At 32.9% G+C, this 17,315-nt stretch overlaps 2 protein-coding genes across 3 annotated transcripts; one reads left to right on the top strand and one right to left on the bottom strand.

Annotated features, from left to right (window-relative positions):
• The first annotated feature begins 831 nt into the window (after positions 1-831).
• Positions 832-3,597, top strand: LOC105644396 (cytochrome b5). The gene is made up of 3 exons (XM_012229721.4): positions 832-1,122; positions 3,006-3,072; positions 3,167-3,597. The coding sequence occupies exons 1-3, from the start codon at positions 1,036-1,038 to the stop codon at positions 3,421-3,423; spliced, it is 411 nt and encodes a 136-aa protein (XP_012085111.1). The 5' UTR covers positions 832-1,035; the 3' UTR covers positions 3,424-3,597.
• Positions 3,598-10,826: 7,229 nt separating this feature from the next.
• Positions 10,827-15,299, bottom strand: LOC105644397 (Phototropic-responsive NPH3 family protein). Of its 2 annotated transcripts, XM_012229722.4 has the most exons (4): positions 14,755-15,299; positions 14,047-14,113; positions 11,656-12,822; positions 10,827-11,466 (listed from the first exon to the last, which is right to left on the bottom strand). In XM_012229722.4, the coding sequence occupies exons 1-4, from the start codon at positions 14,826-14,828 to the stop codon at positions 10,933-10,935; spliced, it is 1,842 nt and encodes a 613-aa protein (XP_012085112.1). In that variant the 5' UTR covers positions 14,829-15,299; the 3' UTR covers positions 10,827-10,932. The 2 variants fall into 2 exon arrangements, with proteins under 2 accessions (XP_012085112.1, XP_020539221.1); XM_020683562.3 differs by lacking the exons at positions 14,047-14,113; positions 14,755-15,299 and adding an exon at positions 13,194-14,039.
• Between the last annotated feature and the right edge of the window lie 2,016 nt (positions 15,300-17,315).

The raw sequence follows: 17,315 nt of genomic DNA, 5'->3' as shown, positions 1-17,315 counted from the left end.
GGGAATTTTAATTGATTGTAAGAGTTTCTTTTTTTAAATGCATTATAGGTTAAATAAGACAAAATAAAATATTTTATTATAAAAATAAATATTTTTTAATAATTTTTTAAAATTAATTAAAACATATGTGATTGTACTATACTCTTATAAACATGTGAAACAATCAGAAAAATGTTCAAAAAACAATATAAAAGTAAAAGCTCAAGATTTTTAGAAATTTCACATATTTTAATTGTAATAAAAGAATAAAAAGAAAGAACATATTATAATGTCATTTTCCTGTTTTGGTACATAAGAGAACTTTAAAAGAAAGAAATTATTATGATTAAGTGAAAGAGATTTTGTTACATATTTCCAATTAGGGTTTTTTTTTTTTTTTTTTTTTTCTCTTCAAAACATATTAGGGAAAAGTTTATTAAGAAACTTACATTATAATACATACATATTTTTTCTTAAATTGCTCAATGGTTCGATCAATTCAATCTTATAGTAATTATAATACAATTAGAGTCTTATCCAGGTAGTTTAGATGTAATTTTATATGTACTTCTATATGCTAAAAGTATCAATAGGTAGTCATTTTGAAGGTAAAATTGCAAAAAAAATAGAAACTTATGGACTAAAATGAAGATTAGATTAATCTGAGAACTGAAAAGAGTATCTGTTGAACTTCAACCGCACAAATAAACAGCTTTTTCAATAAAATATTAGGACAAGGACACAGGGAAATGGAATGGGGGTCAAAAAGTGAAATACATTAAAACCTAAGGAGTAAAACTAAAAACACAAATCACCAAAGAACCCAAGGTGGTTGTTGAAAAGACTCATCTCACCCACTTACCAACTGTTCTACTTTCAATATTGAGCAAGTTCCATATTGACCTTACCAACCCCTCCTTTCCCCCTCTGTCTCTCCTTTTGTTGCTGTATTCAAGCTCAGGTTCTGGCGAGAGAAGCCCACCGATCTTTGTTTCATCCAAGAAGGCTAAAAAGCTCTTCTTTTCTTTCTCAAAACCAAAAGAAGGCAAGAGTGAAATGGGTGGTCAAGGAAAGTTCTTTACTTTATCTGAGGTTTCTGAGCACAACAACGCCAAAGATTGTTGGCTTGTCATTGAGGGGAAGGTAAGCATGCCTTGTTTCCTGATCCAATTTTTTTCATATCCCTTTTTCTTGGTTGATGGGTTTTTTTATTTTTGTTCTTGTCTTTGATATTATATTTGATACAATCCTGCTTTCTGGATCTGGGAAAATTTTTGGGTGTGATATTTTCTGGGTGCAAGAATTTTTTGTTGAACCATGTTTGGTTTAGATTGACAATTTTGTTGTTTCTTGTTTATATATTATTTTTGCTGGTTTGATCATGACAATTTTGAAAAGGCTTTTACTTGCATGTCTGCCTTGCATGTAGAATTTGGGATCAATAATTTATTGTTTGAGGATGATCAATATAATGAACCTCTAATCATAGATAATACTCCCTTGTTTTGAATAAGCACATCAATTCTGCCTTCTAATGAATTCTGTAAGCACTATCATATATTGTATTATCAATGTTATGTCACTATTTTGTAATAGTAATAGTATACATTTGGACTATATTCATAACAAAATTCATTTTATGGGAGGTTTATGTAATTGTTCAATGCACAGGAGTTGTCAATGTAATTTAAATATACTGGTGTTTCTTGAATAAGATTTACCCTTTATTACTTTCGTTTGCTAGAGGAATAAAATTCAGAATCATCATTTTAGATGGCCAAAGCCATATCAAGGACAGGTCTGTTTATTTTTCATTGGAAAATGAAATTGTTCCTCTGCTGCATTAAGTTATGTCCAGAATTCTGAGCTTCATGTTCTATTATTTATTGCTACAACCTGAAGATGAATGTGGTAAGCTGCAGATATTTATGAATCAGGATAAGTTTAGATCTTTATGTTTTTTCATACTCGTTGGTCAATAACTTCCAATGGGCGTGGTAGATAATTACTTTTGTTCCCAACCATATGCTGATAACTTATCAAATTCAGAACCATCTGTTCATAAATTGTGTCATATAACATTTCATGTATGATTCTAAGTGTATTGGTAGGTGTATGCCTTTGACTCCTATAGCTTAGAAGTGATATCTAAAATGCTTAACATTATGGTCATATGGTCAACATGAATGGCATGATTGTTTGTATTTCAATTGGTGTTCGATGGTGGGTGTTTATGGTTGCTTAGTCACAAACATAAGAATGATTTCTTACTTGAGTTATTTTCCAGTCATCAGTATGTCACATGCAACAAGGACTGAATTTATTCTCAAGATTTATGAAGTTGAATTTTGGGGGTTCTTATTATAAATTCCAAGAATGAATATTTCTTTTAAGGCCTTTTATCAGACAGTCAGCGTGTCGTGTTATGTGCTCATGTTGATCAGGTGGGGACCCTGAAATATCTAATGAGGTGAAATTTTTCCTCTGTGGATGCTTATTGTTAATTCTGAGCTATGAGCGTTTGTTTGTTCCACTTGTGGAATTGTTTCCCGAGATTACATGTTAGATTTAATATATTGAACAGTTCTTCTCTCGGAAAAGTTAGTAACAAGTGATTTAGCAAATATATCCTGCCTCAATATAGGTATTCATTATGTTACTTGGACTTAGGCACAAAGTTCTGATATGGTTGTGTGATAGTCTTGCCAAATTTCCTGAACTTCACATATTTTTTTCCAGTATTTTGAATTTTAAAAATGTCATGCCCATATATCCTAATTCACCCGGGTACTTAAATGTAAAAGGAAGAGTTGAACTGACTCTGATCATTCACTAATCATACTACACCAAACGATCATGTACTTAGGACTTCAGTAAATGCTTTTGAGATATATAGCACACTATGATGCATGAACTGTAGCCAAATGAAGTCAGAATTCTTCATTGAGCAAAGTGAAAATACAATTCTGATTTGGCACGCCGCACTGAGACATAGTAGAGTATCAAAATTCATTTTCTTGGACCAGGTATATGATGTAACAAAATTCTTGGAGGACCACCCTGGTGGCGATGAGGTTTTGCTTTCCGCCACAGGTATGAAGAAATGTTACTTGCTATGTGTTCCTTATTTTTAAAAGAATCATGAAAACACATTTGTAAATACATCGGATAAGTGTTTGGTTTATAGGGAAGGATGCAACCGATGATTTTGAGGATGTTGGGCACAGCAGCAGTGCAAGGGCAATGATGGACGAATTCTATGTTGGTGAGATTGATTCGTCGACAATTCCTGCTAGGAAGGCATATACTCCACCGAAGCAACCTCACTACAACCAAGACAAGACACCAGAGTTCATCATCAAGCTCCTCCAAATTGTAGTTCCCCTGCTAATCTTGGGCTTGGCTGTTGGTATCCGCTTCTATACTAAATCAGCTGAAGCATAAGAACTGAAACAAGAACCATGAATCAAAAAGATGATCAAAATAAGTTGTGTTAGTTATCCTTGTACCTTTGGGGATCTGAGGACATCTGGGTTGTGATGAATATGTGGTTGTAAAATTTCACATTTTCTTCTTTTATTTCTTATGCCATTGGAAAACATTGATTGATTTTGAAAACACGACTCTGAGAACAATCTGCTCATCTCCTAGAAAGAGTGTCTCTCATTGGCATGAATTTTTATTTGTGATGGTCATATAATTGTCTGCTAGTATATATTACAGACAGCGATTAAAAAATAAAGAAGAATCCAAGAATAATGTGCCAATGTCTAGTTTCTGTTAAACAAAACTTGCATTGTGTACTCATGTTCTTCCAGACAAAGAGTCAATTGATTAAAAATTGTCTTATTATTCTTTTAATTTCATAATTTCGGATACTTGATGTCTCTAGGATATTTTGAGACGTTTAGATAAATTCATTAATAAAAGTTTTAAATTATTGTCTTAAATATATATTATATATTATTTACACTTAAAATATAAAATTAAAAGATAAATAAGGAAGGAAAAACCATATCTTATGATTTACAATTTGTAAAATGTTGACTTACAAATTATTAATGTACAATGCTTTTTATTAAGAAAAAATCTCTAAATAAATTATGATTTTCAAGGATGATGCTAATGCTATGAATTTAATTAATTATGTTCAAATAGAAACGTTTTGTTTTTATTTTATATTTATAATTTATTATAAATTATTTTTTAATAAATTATATTTATCCAGATTTTTAGGTCTTTCCCTTTTATAAATTAAATGGTCATTGACTTTTTTTAATTTCACTATACTCCAATCCTTCAGCTCCTTTTCTTTTTTTTTTTTTGAAACAACATTCTACTCCTTGAGTTTTCACATGAAAAAACTTTGTAATCCGTAAAAATCTAAAACGTAATGTAAGAAGACAACTGTCATCTAGTAGGAAGTATATCGTAGATGATTTTTAGTAAAATGGAAAGAACATAGAAGCTTCTGATACTACTTGATGGAAAATATCATAGATGATTTTGATGCTTAGACGAGAGATGATTCTTGTCTAAGCTCTTTTTTTTTATTATTTTTATTTTTTAAAATTTAAAATATATTCTTATAGACTTATACTCATGTTTTGGATCAGATTATATTATTTAGATTGGATCATAGATTTGTTTACGAACTAAACTAATGAAAACAGAGATTTTAAATATTGTTCCCGCGTTTTATTTTTATCAATGTATGGTTAGAAATATCCTTATTTTAATAATAACTTAATTTTCATTAGTTTCATTTACACATGGGTCTATAAATACCATCTAGGCAAGTTAATATAGTTGATATCAACCTGGGTAACAGCTCACTGGAGGCTTCTTTGAATTGAATATATTCCTCTAATTTATAGATAAATATGATTTTCTTTTAATAATTTGAATATCATTTGCAATTGTAAAGCAATGGTTCAAATTTTTTTTTTGTCATGTTTGGTTTTCTGTTTTGGCTTACAAGAAATTCAAAAATATTTCTGGTTCAATTACATAACTCTTTCATGTTTTGGCATTAGTATTTGAACTTTAGCTCTATCTTCTGATTAGTCTTAGACTGTAGAGACTCTGAAAACAATAAAAATATTTCTGCGTGCTATAACATGAAGATAAGAACAAGACTAGGGCCATATTCCAGTATCTGCTATAAGATAACATTTGAGCAATAAGAACAAGATTCTACGGCTGAAGCTAGAGATTATCGATAATCAGTACATATGCAACAATGAGAAAGACAGAATCCGCCTAAGAAAATTTCTATCATCCAAAGACTCTTCTTTAGTATCATCGCCATTTCTGTCACAATGTGAGGTGGGTTTCTGTATATCAGTCAAAAAGAGGCTGAATTGTATTCCCTCTTCCTCTGCATTTTTCAGTATCAGCCCACTAGCCGAAAAAGAAAGAAAGAAGAAGAAAGAGAGAGAAGCAATAAATGGGAAGTGTAAGTGGAGAAGAAGGTGTGCTAAAACTAGTGCATCCAGGTAGGCATGTGGAGATTCACACAAAGCCTATAACTGCAGCTGAAGTTCTGCAGAAGTATCCAAGGCATTCTGTAACCCGGCCAGATGTGTTTAAGTATCCTTGGATTGTTGTTAAGCCTGAGTCTGTCTTAAATTTAGGAAGGGTTTTCTTTATTGTTCCTAATCGCACTATCTATAATTTGGTGAAAGCTCAGAGGGAGTCCCAGCAACAATCACAAGAAAAAAGTCAGATTTCAAAACATCATGTTAAAAACAAACAAGTTCAAAATTCCTCATCACCAGTTAAGTCACATGCTGGTTCAACACCAAAACACCTAGATCGTCATCATCGAGAAAAGCTTAATCAATCACCAACTATTAAATCCTGTATTTGGATGCCTTCCTTAGATCAAGATCTCAACTCAAGAACCAGAAAACAAAACAAAGTCAGTTCTTGGCCTGAAGTTACGATCAAGCCCAAAAACGCAAACTTTAGACTTGAAGAGGAAGTGTATGAGGATTCAAGAACTAAGATTAGATATTCCTATCAACACAAGGATAATGACATTTGTACAGACAATATGACGGCAGATTGTGACAGAAATGACGGTGACTTAGAGTTTAATCATGGCAAAGAGGTTGCTATGTTCAAATCTTGCTTAAGGAAACCAGACAGTGATGTTAAGTTGCTTAAAAAGGTTTCTTTTCTCTTGCCAACCAAAGAAGAAGAGCAGCAGAGAAGAGTCAAGGTGTACCAAAGAGAAGAATTTGCAGGCAATTCCTGCAGTTTTGCAGATTTTTTTGTTCATTCTACGAGCCTTGTTCCTATGTAGCCTAATGTTTCCAGATCTTCCAAGTATTATACTAAGAAATTTATGGTAAATATGTTTGTTCTTGCATCCGTTGGTTCTTTTGTCCAGTAATTATGTAAATTGACATAGAAAGTTTCTGCTGCAAATGTTGTGCAAAAGAATTCTCCAGACATAAGTGTAATGGTTTGCCATATTCAAAACCATATGCTTTATTAATTTTCTAGATACAGAAAATTTGGGGGATGGAGAAATTTTACAAGAGGTTGATTTTAGGAGGAATTTTACAAGAGGTTGATTTTAGGAAACAAAGTTTGAACAGGGCATTCGGTTGTATGTTTCAGAACAATGTGACTTTTACTGAAATTTTAACACTGGCAGCATTATTTATCCTGTTCTTCTTTCACATTCTACGCATCATCGAACTAAAGTTAACATTTAGCCTTTTTCTTCAAATTCTCTCCCCTCAGATCTCTAAAGCTCTAAAAGAAAAGAAAAAGGGGATAAACTTTTTTCTTTTCTGAATCTTTTGCTGCCATGTACTCCCTGAAACAAAAAAATAAAAAATAAAAAAATCTCCAGAATTCTTACTTACTACTACTGAAAAACTATTACTGGTCATGCCGGAGCTGTTGGATTTAATTTTCTATTGTGGGCTTAATATGTGAAATAAATACGTACAGCAGTCTAATTGTAAAGTCAATTTCAAATGTGGTCTTGATTGTGAATAATTGACTATTGAGGTATCAACTGATTATAGATATTAAGTGTAGAGACCATTATATAATTTCTATTTCATTAAAGGACCGAAATAGGAATTGTACTAACCCTACAGGTATATAAAGGTCGTGGTCCCTTGAATACGATTCAGTTTTACGTTCCTTTCGTACTGCTTCCGCTAAATCGATTCTTCAATTCTCTGGAAGGCTGCAAACCTAATTCTACACATCAAGATCGACGAACAACGATGTCAGGTACGCAACCTTTTCTTATTTAATCTATTTTGTTGAATCTAGTGGTTTGCACGATCTAGATTATTGTGGAATTATTTGAGATTAATTCATAACAAGTGGTATCAGAGCCTTGTGCATAATTGCTAGATTTTAGATTGATTTTCGTATGTTTTTTTTTTTGTTTACCCTACTGTTTACGGATTGAGGGTTTTGTTTTAAAAAAAAAAAAAAAAAAATTTCTCACTGTTCTTGAACTAACGCCAAGACGATTAATTGTTCGTTTCGTGTATATATATATATATATTCTTTTTTTTTTTTTTTTGCTAGCTGGATCTTGTTTAGAAATTAAAAAAAAAAAAAAAAAACAGTTCCTGGTTTCTTTGAGAGAGTCGGCGGAAAGGAGAGCTTGTCTCTTATCGTTTTTGGTTTTAAGGTTAGGGATGAAAAATTACGGTTAGATCCCTGAAACATTTCGTATTAGGCCTCTAAGTTTCTGTAACTTCAGATTAGGCCCCTAAGTTTCTATAACTTCAGATTAGGCCTTTAAGTTTCTGTAACTATAGATTAGACCCTTAATTTTCTGTAACTTCAGATTAGGCCCCTAAGTTTCTGTAACTTCAGATTAGGCCCCTAATTTTCTGTAACTTCAGATTAGGCCCCTAATTTTCTGTTTTCTTTCGTCTAGACCCATGGACATATATTTAATTAAATTAGGCCCCGAACTTTATTTATTCAAATTTATTTAGTCCTATTTTATAACTTAGTCTCTAATTTAGTGACTTAAAGACTAGATTATAATTTTTTTTTTGGGCTAAATAATTTTAGATTATTAAATATTTAGACAATCAATTCATTTAATTGCAATTGTTTTGTTTTAATTACAATTAGATGATTTGATTTGTCGACTTGAGATTAAATTTTGGAGTGATTAAGTCCCTATTGTGTTTGATATTTGTTAAAATAAATTGATTTGATCAATAAGTCACCAAAGTGCCTCTATTGCTTGAATTGATTTATTTTAGAATATTAGACAGGTGTATTAAAATTCGTTGCGGATAGTTAATCGGCCCAAAGGAAGGTTGCTAACTGGCTGAGTTTTGAATACATGTTTGGCAATAAGTATGTGATAACTGTTTGATTATTTTCCATGACAATAATATATCGGCCCAAAGGAAGATTTATTATTTGTCGGGACTATGTTATCAATATTTGATTGCTGCGTTGAGATACTAATTACAAGTTAATGTTTTACATCCAAATATGAGAATATTAATGTTGTGTCTGTATCTTATTTCCATTTTTGATCTCTACTTATGTGAATTGTTTCATTTGTGGATTGTGAGCTTATACTTATCTATTTGTTTATTTTCTCTGATGTCAGGGATTCAGATACATCGAGACCGTTCTCGAGATATTCTTGGATTATCACAAAAGAGCTATATTGATAAAATGCTCAAGAGATTTAGTATGCAGAATTCTAGACCATTGGATACCCCTATTGCAAAAGGTGATAAATTTAGTAATCAACAATGTCCAAAGAGTGAACTTGAAATTCAGGAAATGCAAAAGGTTCCTTATGCGTCAGCTGTAGGAAGTCTTATGTATGTTCAAGTTTGTACTCGTCCAGACATTTCTTTTATAGTTGGCATGTTAGGTAGATATCTCAGCAATCCAGGAATGGATCATTGGAAAGCAGCCAAAAGAGTCATGAGATATATTCAGAGGACTAAGGGACATATGCTCACATATAGGAGATCAGATCAGCTTGAGATCATTGGGTATACTGATTCTGATTTCGCTGGATGCCAAGACAGTAGAAAATCCACATCAGGCTACGTTTTTCTATTGGCTGGCGGTGCTAGTTCTTGGAAGAGTGTGAAACAAACTCTAGTAGCAACCTCCACCATAGAAGCTGAATTTGTAGCATCTTATGAGGTATCCAATCAAGCTATTTGGCTGAGAAACCTTGTCACTGGGCTACGTGTAGTAGGTGGAATAGAAAGACCACTGAAGTTGTATTGTGACAGCAGGTCAGCCGTTTTATTCTCCAACAACAACAGGAGCTCTTCTCGATCAAAACACATTGAGATTAAGTTCTTGGCTGTGAAGGAGAGGGTACAGAGTGGACAGATATCCTTAGAGCATATTGGAACAAACTCTATGATTGCGGATCCGCTTACAAAGGCAGTGATACCGAAAGTTTTCCATGAGCACACCGCTCATATGGGTATCGTTTTGTTTGAGACTGTCTAGTTTTAGTGGGAGTTTGCTCTTTATGCATACATTATGTTTTTTGAATGCTCTATTTTGTTTTGGATATATTTTATTATGAAATTTTGTTGAGTACTCATTTTGGTTGATGGTTACACTCTGTGTTATTATTATTGTTTTGCTTGATCTCACTTTTGTTGGTGACCAGTTGGAAACAGACATGATGATCACATTGCATGTAGTTTTCATGCTACACTTCTATAATGAATCTATGTCATTTAGGGATATTGGTAATGTAGTTGATGATGAACTTAGTCATGAGATCTATGGCGAATGTTTCTTCAGCTCTTTATCAATATAACTAATGGACGAGATTGTTTTTGGATACCTTGTATGACTGCGTTTGTTGAGCTCATTTTGGTGTATGTATTTTATTTAACATATGTTCGCCCAAGTGGGAGATTGTTGGATTTAATTTTCTATTATGGGCTTAATATGTAAAATAAATACGTACAGCAGTCTAATTGTAAAGTCAATTTCAAATGTAGTCTTGATTGTGAATAATTGACTATTGAGGTATCAACTGATTATAGATATTAAGTGTAGAGACCATTATATAATTTCTATTTCGTTAAAGGACCGAAATAGGAATTGTACTACTCCTACAGGTATATAAAGGTCGTGGTCCCCAGAGGAGTTGAATACGATTCAGATTTACGTTCCTTTCGTACTGCTTCCGCTAAATCGATTCTTCAATTCTCTGGAAGGCTGCAAACCTGATTCTACACATCAAGATCGACGAACAACGATGTCAGGTACGCAACCTTTTCTTATTCAATCTATTTTGTTGAATCTAGTGGTTTGCACGATCTAGGTTATTGTGAAATTATTTGAGATTAATTCATAACAGGAGCTTGATTGGTAAATATCAAAATAATATGGGGATAAAAGAGAATAAAATCAAAGCTGAATGAGGAGGATGATCCATTAAATCAGTGTACAAGCATTCTAAGATCATCCCAGATTAGGAGATAAAATGTGCTACATATTATATGAGTTATTTAGAAAATGGACTTGAAGTACTTGGAGAGAAGAAATGGCAAACCAGTTCATGCACATTCATGGACAGAATCAGTGGCCGAACACAGAATTTCTTGTTAGCTATAAACTGATCTATATATCAGAAGGGATATAATTATCTATAACTTTTTTGCGCATTTTCTACAAAATTTATGCTAACAACTCCTGCGTATGTACAATATTTCAAACAAATTCTTACACAAGTCATTTCAAATTCTATCAGAGCTGTTACTCTCCAAAAACCGTGACTTGCAAACGAGAAACTCTATTTTTGCCAAAAAAAAGAAAACAAAAGGCATTGTAAATCATATACAAGGTGGACAAAAAGGAACATTTATAGGAGCCAAATAAATAGGTTAACAACATCATGACTCGCAGTTACTTAAGAAATGCAGAAAAAAGAATCCAGGCAACTTCAGTTGCCTAGTCCGTGCTGGCACATGTTCTCTCGATCACTCTAGAATCTGTTCTATGAGAATTCTTTGAGGGAGAACTTGATCCTCTAGAAGAACTATGCCCAAAGAAACTCAGCTTACCAATTTTCTTCGAGAAAGAGCTCATGAATTTTCGAGAATGAGACTTTTGCATGTCTCTCTTCATACAAACATGTTCTTTTTCTAGATCATTTAATCTCATCCTTAATCGAGCTAACTCAAGTTTCAACTCTCGATTTTCTCGCCTCAATGATGCATAGTTGTCACGTGGAGACATTGCCGCACTGAGTGCACCACTGCTGATCCGCCATGACTGGTGCATTGGTTTATGGTCTTCTTCACCATAAGAGCAGCATAATGCATTTCTGAGCCTTATTTGTTCAAAATAAAGCACTTGAACGATAGCCTGGAGGGGGAGGCGTTCATTCTGTGCAGCATGAGCACCAGCTTCTTGTGAGAGCTTTTGGAAATCAATCAGTTTGCAGAGCTTCTTCCTGTCAGAATCTGATAGACACTGATGAGCCTGGATATATGGTTGAAAAAGAATCAGAGATGGAGAATTGAAAAAAAAATAAAATTAAAGACACAACGACAGGCATACAGGTGAAGTTCTTACCCATATTGTTAAAGCACCCTGTGATGCCACAGACTCCTTTTTAATGTAAAATCAAATATTACCTAATATATTCTTTCCAGTATCAGAAAGACATACCTTTAGGTAAATATCAATTGCTCGATACAGTCCATCATGTATGGTTCGTGCATGTGTTGGTAAAGTTTCTGCAATGACCATGAACTTGGAAAGCTTGAGGTTTGCATCAGGTGCAATTTCTGCAAGGTAATTGTCCACTAACTTCGATACTTTAAACAATGAAGTTTGAGAAGGTGAATGAGGACTATCATATTCAAAAACAGAAGCATCTTCCATATCATCTTCACTATCATCTTGCTGTGAGAAATTTACCAGGATCCTATGAACTGTGTCAACATCAAATAAGGTATCACCTGCATGCCGGAACGATGGGATCAGAAGATCATCAATAGTTGCAATATCTAATTGCGAACCAATTCGCCTCTCTAGATCAAGTCTACATGCAATTGTACAATCAAGCATTACTGCACTTCGCAGAAGACCAAAGAGGAAACTAATTGGAACTGCAAGTTTCTCAACTGGCAAAAGACTAACGATTGTCTCAACCACAAGTCTTTCATGCCCTGTAGAAACAAGATCAACTTTTGTCTGGCTAGATGGATTCCATAAACTGGATTTCTTTGTCAATTCCTTCTGAGCATAGTTCACAAGCGATGCTCCAATACTCTCGGGACGGACCCCACGGCATTTCATGGCTGTCATGACTTTTTGGTATAGGTCAATCCGGAGAATAGAGAGATCTTCAATCCACCAGTCTCCCTCACATTTGGCTTGCTTGTTCATGTGAAGTCTCCCTGAGCTGCTATACTCCAATCGCGAGAAGCTTGAGGCAATCTGCTCGGCACAAGCCTTTGAAGCTATTGCATCTATGCAACGGCTAACTATTTTCAGTTCATCAGCAAGAGGAAGTAGGTTCTCACATTGTTGTAAGACTTCAACACACATTTCAAGGTTCTTACAAACAATACTCTCAAGATATTCTTCAGCACGAGAACCAAGATTGTCCTTTGAGAACTCCTCAGTCATTTCAAGGTAATCAGAAACACAACATAGCTGAGCAACATTTGCAGATGTAATTTCAAAGTTAATTCCATAACAGAATTTAGCAGCCAATTCAAATGATTCTGCTCCTCCTGGTAGATTAAGGAGCTCCACCCTCGAGATATCAGCATCCCTATGTTCTGCAACCAACTTTCGAATTCGTCCACTTCGGGAGACAAGAGGGAACTGCATTTCGGATTAGATTATTAGTCAAAACCATGAACTGGACATCTCATAATATGCACTAAGGAGGAAAAATACAAGTAGGAGTTGCACACTCTTAAGGTGAATTAGTTACCTAAGTCAGAGCGGGTAACAGAAATAAATGCAAATAAATTTTGAATGGCAATTATAAATAGGAAAGAAAAACTTTTAAGGCCATTTGTACTGAATTCAGATGCTTATGATCTTTTTTCTTAGCAATAAATGTTATTTGCCATGTTGACCAAAAGAAGAAGATTCATGGATTTTCTTGTTTTTCTCTCCCCTGTTTTTTGGAACCGTAACATCAGTAGGAATCGGTTCTTGCCACACAAACTTTCTTGTAAGTCATCAACCTTTCCACTTTTTCTCTGCACGCTTTTTTGTTGGCTGGTCAAACACCTAAACTCTTGGCTGTCAAATCAAGCGCATTCATCAAAGGATATGTGGGTGGAGCTTCTTTTGGTTCTTGTGAAGAAGGGATGGTTGGCATCTCCCATGACAGGAACAGAAACAGCCGTTGTGCTCAGCAGTATCAGCATATCCAGTTAATATAGCCCAGAATTTGAGAAGAAAAAAAAGTGGCATATTTAGAAGCCAAAATCAAGAAAATCATTGATTTAAAGTTTTTGATCTCACAATAACGAAAAGAAGATTTAATGATTTATCAGAAAATAGTAAAATACCAACCCAAAGTTCTATGAGATCAGTAATCACAAAACCAAGACTGTGGGTTTGGGAAGCTAAGCTATCATATTCTTCCCAAATGATTAATGGAGAAAAGTACGGAAGTTTTTGGAATATTTGCTAAAAAAACAATCTCTGTCAATGATTAACCTTCAACTGAGTATATATAGGTTATTAACTTCTATCCTAGTTGTTAATAAAAATTAACTGATTGATCCACCAAACATTTTCCAGAAAATTAGCAATGGAAGTTATGGACTCCACAAATCCCAAAAAAACATGCTACTCTTATTCCGTTTTTCATGCCAGCTATTTATTCATCGAGTCTTCCCAACAAAGTCACTAATTAAGTCCTGTAGAACTTATTTTGCTTACAGTTTTCAGTGCTAAAATTAAGATCTCTATGTGTTCTCTACCTCTACACCATTAAAACAATGCAAAAGAAGTTTCATCCATTACAAGTAGCATGTAATCAACCAGTAAGAAATTCAGCGATTCAGATATTAAATTTTTAAAAATGACCTTATGTAATGCAAATGTCCCTCCGCTCACTTCAATTGTGATATCACTGGGGACATCCCGGAAAATCCTGCAAGAAAATAATTGTCAATCAGTACAAAGGAACACTTGCAACTATTTCGAAGGTTAACATTCAAGTTCAAAATTAGAGCGGCTGCATACTAACACCGTCCATTATCTGATGGCAAACAAAAATAAAATTCTTATTATGAAACATAGTAGATAGCCTTTCAATAAACGTGCAAAATCAACCTGAAGTGAATAGAAATATTCTGTCAAAGAACAAAAGATTAAATTAAAGTGTACATAAGTGTGTGTGTGTGTGTGTGTGTTGCATCACGCTCCAAAAGGGAACAAATATGGACATGAACAACAAGCAGATCCACAAATGAAGAGAATCAGAAATCTTGAAATGGAAGTGCTGGACACAGAATGCATTAGAAATAAATATCTAAAATTGCTGAAATATATTGAAGTAAAAATGAAAAGTAAATAAATACATGAAAGCCATATTGAAGATATAATAAATGAAAAAGAAAAACATGGATAAAGATATATGCAAAACCAGTAACTAAAAGCGAGAGTAAGGCATAACCAATACTACACAAGACAGCAATGAAACCAAGAATCAAAAGAACAGAGTGCCAATAGAAAAATAGAGCCATAACATGAAAAGTGAAGTTTTTATCAAAAAAGAAAAAAGAAACAAACCATTCATTGCATCTCTGCCTAGAACTCTTGGCCAAAGACAATTGCTGCTGCTGCTGATGGTGGTTCATATCCATGTAAGGAAAAACAAAGAGAAAAAAGAACCCAAAGAACAAAAAATCAGAGCAAGAAAAAAGAGAGAATGAGTATAGGAGAAGGAAAGTGGAGTTAAAGGAAAGAAGGGAAGAGAGAGAAAGAGCAAGAGACAGAGACCCAGTTGGAGAAGTTGCTGTTTGTGAGGTTCTTTGGCCATTTTTTTCGAACAGGTTATGTTCAAAACCATAGATTGCAACTGTCCAAAGCAATGGGCCTCCCTTTCACCCTTTGTGGTGGGTCATACTTAAATTTATCTTTCCTTCCACATTTTTTTTTTTTTTTCCTTTTCCTCTGATTTATCTATCTATCAAACTTATATATGCCCAAATCAAAATCTTGAAAACTCCATTTGTAATATACTAAAAAAAGTGAAGGAAGGGTCACTGTTGTTGTTATTGCTGGTTTGGGCATTGGGCATGCTATACTGTGCATGAGCAAGTAAAGTGGCGCTAAAAGAGCTATCTTTAACTTTTGTTTTGCTGATATAAAAGTCAAGAAAAAAAGCGGGAACAAAATGAGTTGTTTATCTTGGTTGGGTATTCATTTTACTCTCTGCCTTCTTTGCAGTTAAAAACGACTTTTTGTCCCCTTTTATTTTCTTTTTCTTTTTTTTTTCTTTCTCCAACAGTTGTTACAGTTATCTGTTTGTTGGTCCTATGTTTTTATCTTAGAGGTAGAAATGACAATAGAACAACAGTTCCATTCTGTTTTTTGTTTTGTTTTATTTTATTTTTTCCTTTTAAGATCAAACGTTGTCGTCTCTTTCATTATTAAATGTTCTACTAATGTTAATGATCAGATCGTAAAACGGAATAAGATTATTTTCAGTCGTGTAGTATTTGTAATCAGTGTGTAATGTCTCTAATTCGCATGCGGATTTTGTTTCCTATTTAATTAATAAAAAAAAAAAGTATTTCTAAATTTTGGAATTTGTTATAATTATATTCCAGTTTTTATTTTTTGATAAATATACCGTGAAATGCGATTAGAGAGACTAATAATATTATAATTGAATTAGAATATATTGCAACAATATACAAAATTCGTAATATTTTTACGCGCTAAAATAATTAATCAATTTATATTATAATACTTTTTAATTTCTTTCTTAAGAGCTATGCAATTGTTGGAAGTTGTAAAAAATTTAAACTGCACTGAGTACGAAAACTATAGCAATAATAGTTCAGTAGTGACCTTTATGATAAAAATACCATGATTAATGCACTTCACATGTTATTTTAATTGCATTTTATTTTAATTACAGGGTACAATTAATCATTTTAGATTATAAAAATATCTTCAACTTTATATGTGTTCTTGCGGTTACATCTTTTTTTCAATTTTAATCATAGTGCGTAATTAATTTTTAATTTTCATTTCAGAATATATTTGTTAAAAAGTTAAGAATACGATACAATTGCAACAAATCACACAATTTAGGATATTAGTATTAGACTGTTAATGTTATCCATCAAATATTTAAATTTCATTTTTCACAAGTTATGTTAATTTTGGTATTAATCTCAACTTCAGTAGAGTTTTGCTCTTCAACATAAAAATAAAAAAAAATATTTAAATTTTTAATATTATGCTCCGTTTGTTTCTGTAAAATAATTTGCAGGAAAATAACTTATTGAAAAATATTGGATTATTAGATTAAACTAGCTTCATTATTGGATTAAAAAAAAACGTTGTTATAGTCTGGAATTTTCTAAAGAAAATAAATAAAAAGGAAAAAAAAATACAAGTAGTTGAGTTTACAGTGGAGGGTAATTTTATCGATAAATATTTCAATGGTCAATTTATAAAATTCATTTCAAATTTCATCAATTTTAGTAGAATTTGAGTTAAGAATTGAATTCTGTATTCTTTTTTATTCCAAACACAACATTTTGTATTTCCAAATTAATTCCACAAAATTAGTCTAAAATCTTGTAAATGAATTTTGTGGAATTCATTTATTGTAAATGGCTCTTTAGGATCAAAATTAGTCTAAAATCTTTGCCTAAACTTAAAAAAAAAAAAAAAAAGGAATCAAATCGAAATTGATTTGTTGACTAAAGGTTGTGTCTCGTGACAATTATTTTGCCTAATGTTATATATGTGGTTGGTCTTACGAGCATCAACCACATTTACACTTTCTTTATTGCTTATAATGAAGAAGTGGGTCAATTGTTTGTGTCAATTTGTACCCGTGAATAGGGCTGATTTTGATTGGTACTTTAGGTACACCATCAGAAATTTTTTTTTTTTTTTCTCTTCCGAAATAATACCACGACCTATATAATAAGAATAGTTCTCCACAACTGTAGTTAAGAGAACTTGAATTCAAAATAATAGACCACCATATAATCGATATTTTTCACTTACTTTTTTAAAACACCTTATAAACTCATTTTTATTATTTTTCTAAATAAATCAATATGACATGTTAGTCTCACAAATATGTATTAATTCGTGCTTATGCC

This window comes from Jatropha curcas, chromosome 3, assembly GCF_041381405.1.
Source record: "Jatropha curcas cultivar XTBG-Jc1 chromosome 3, XTBG_Jcur_1.0, whole genome shotgun sequence".
Taxonomy (NCBI): Eukaryota; Viridiplantae; Streptophyta; class Magnoliopsida; order Malpighiales; family Euphorbiaceae; genus Jatropha; species Jatropha curcas.
This window is presented reverse-complemented; position numbering and strand designations above follow the sequence as displayed.

Bases quoted from the DNA above. Each gene is read 5' to 3' on its own strand.
- LOC105644397 (XM_012229722.4), bottom strand. From the start codon at position 14,828: ATGGATATGAACCACCATCAGCAGCAGCAGCAATTGTCTTTGGCCAAG. The intron at 14,114-14,754 runs GTTTGTTTCTTT...ATTTTCTTGCAG, and splicing joins AGGCAGAGATGCAATGAATG to GATTTTCCGGGATGTCCCCA. The intron at 12,823-14,046 runs GTCATTTTTAAA...TCCGAAATGCAG, and splicing joins GGACATTTGCATTACATAAG to TTCCCTCTTGTCTCCCGAAG.
- LOC105644396 (XM_012229721.4), top strand. From the start codon at position 1,036: ATGGGTGGTCAAGGAAAGTTCTTTACTTTATCTGAGGTTTCTGAGCAC. The intron at 1,123-3,005 runs GTAAGCATGCCT...TTCTTGGACCAG, and splicing joins GGCTTGTCATTGAGGGGAAG to GTATATGATGTAACAAAATT. The intron at 3,073-3,166 runs GTATGAAGAAAT...TTTGGTTTATAG, and splicing joins GGTTTTGCTTTCCGCCACAG to GGAAGGATGCAACCGATGAT.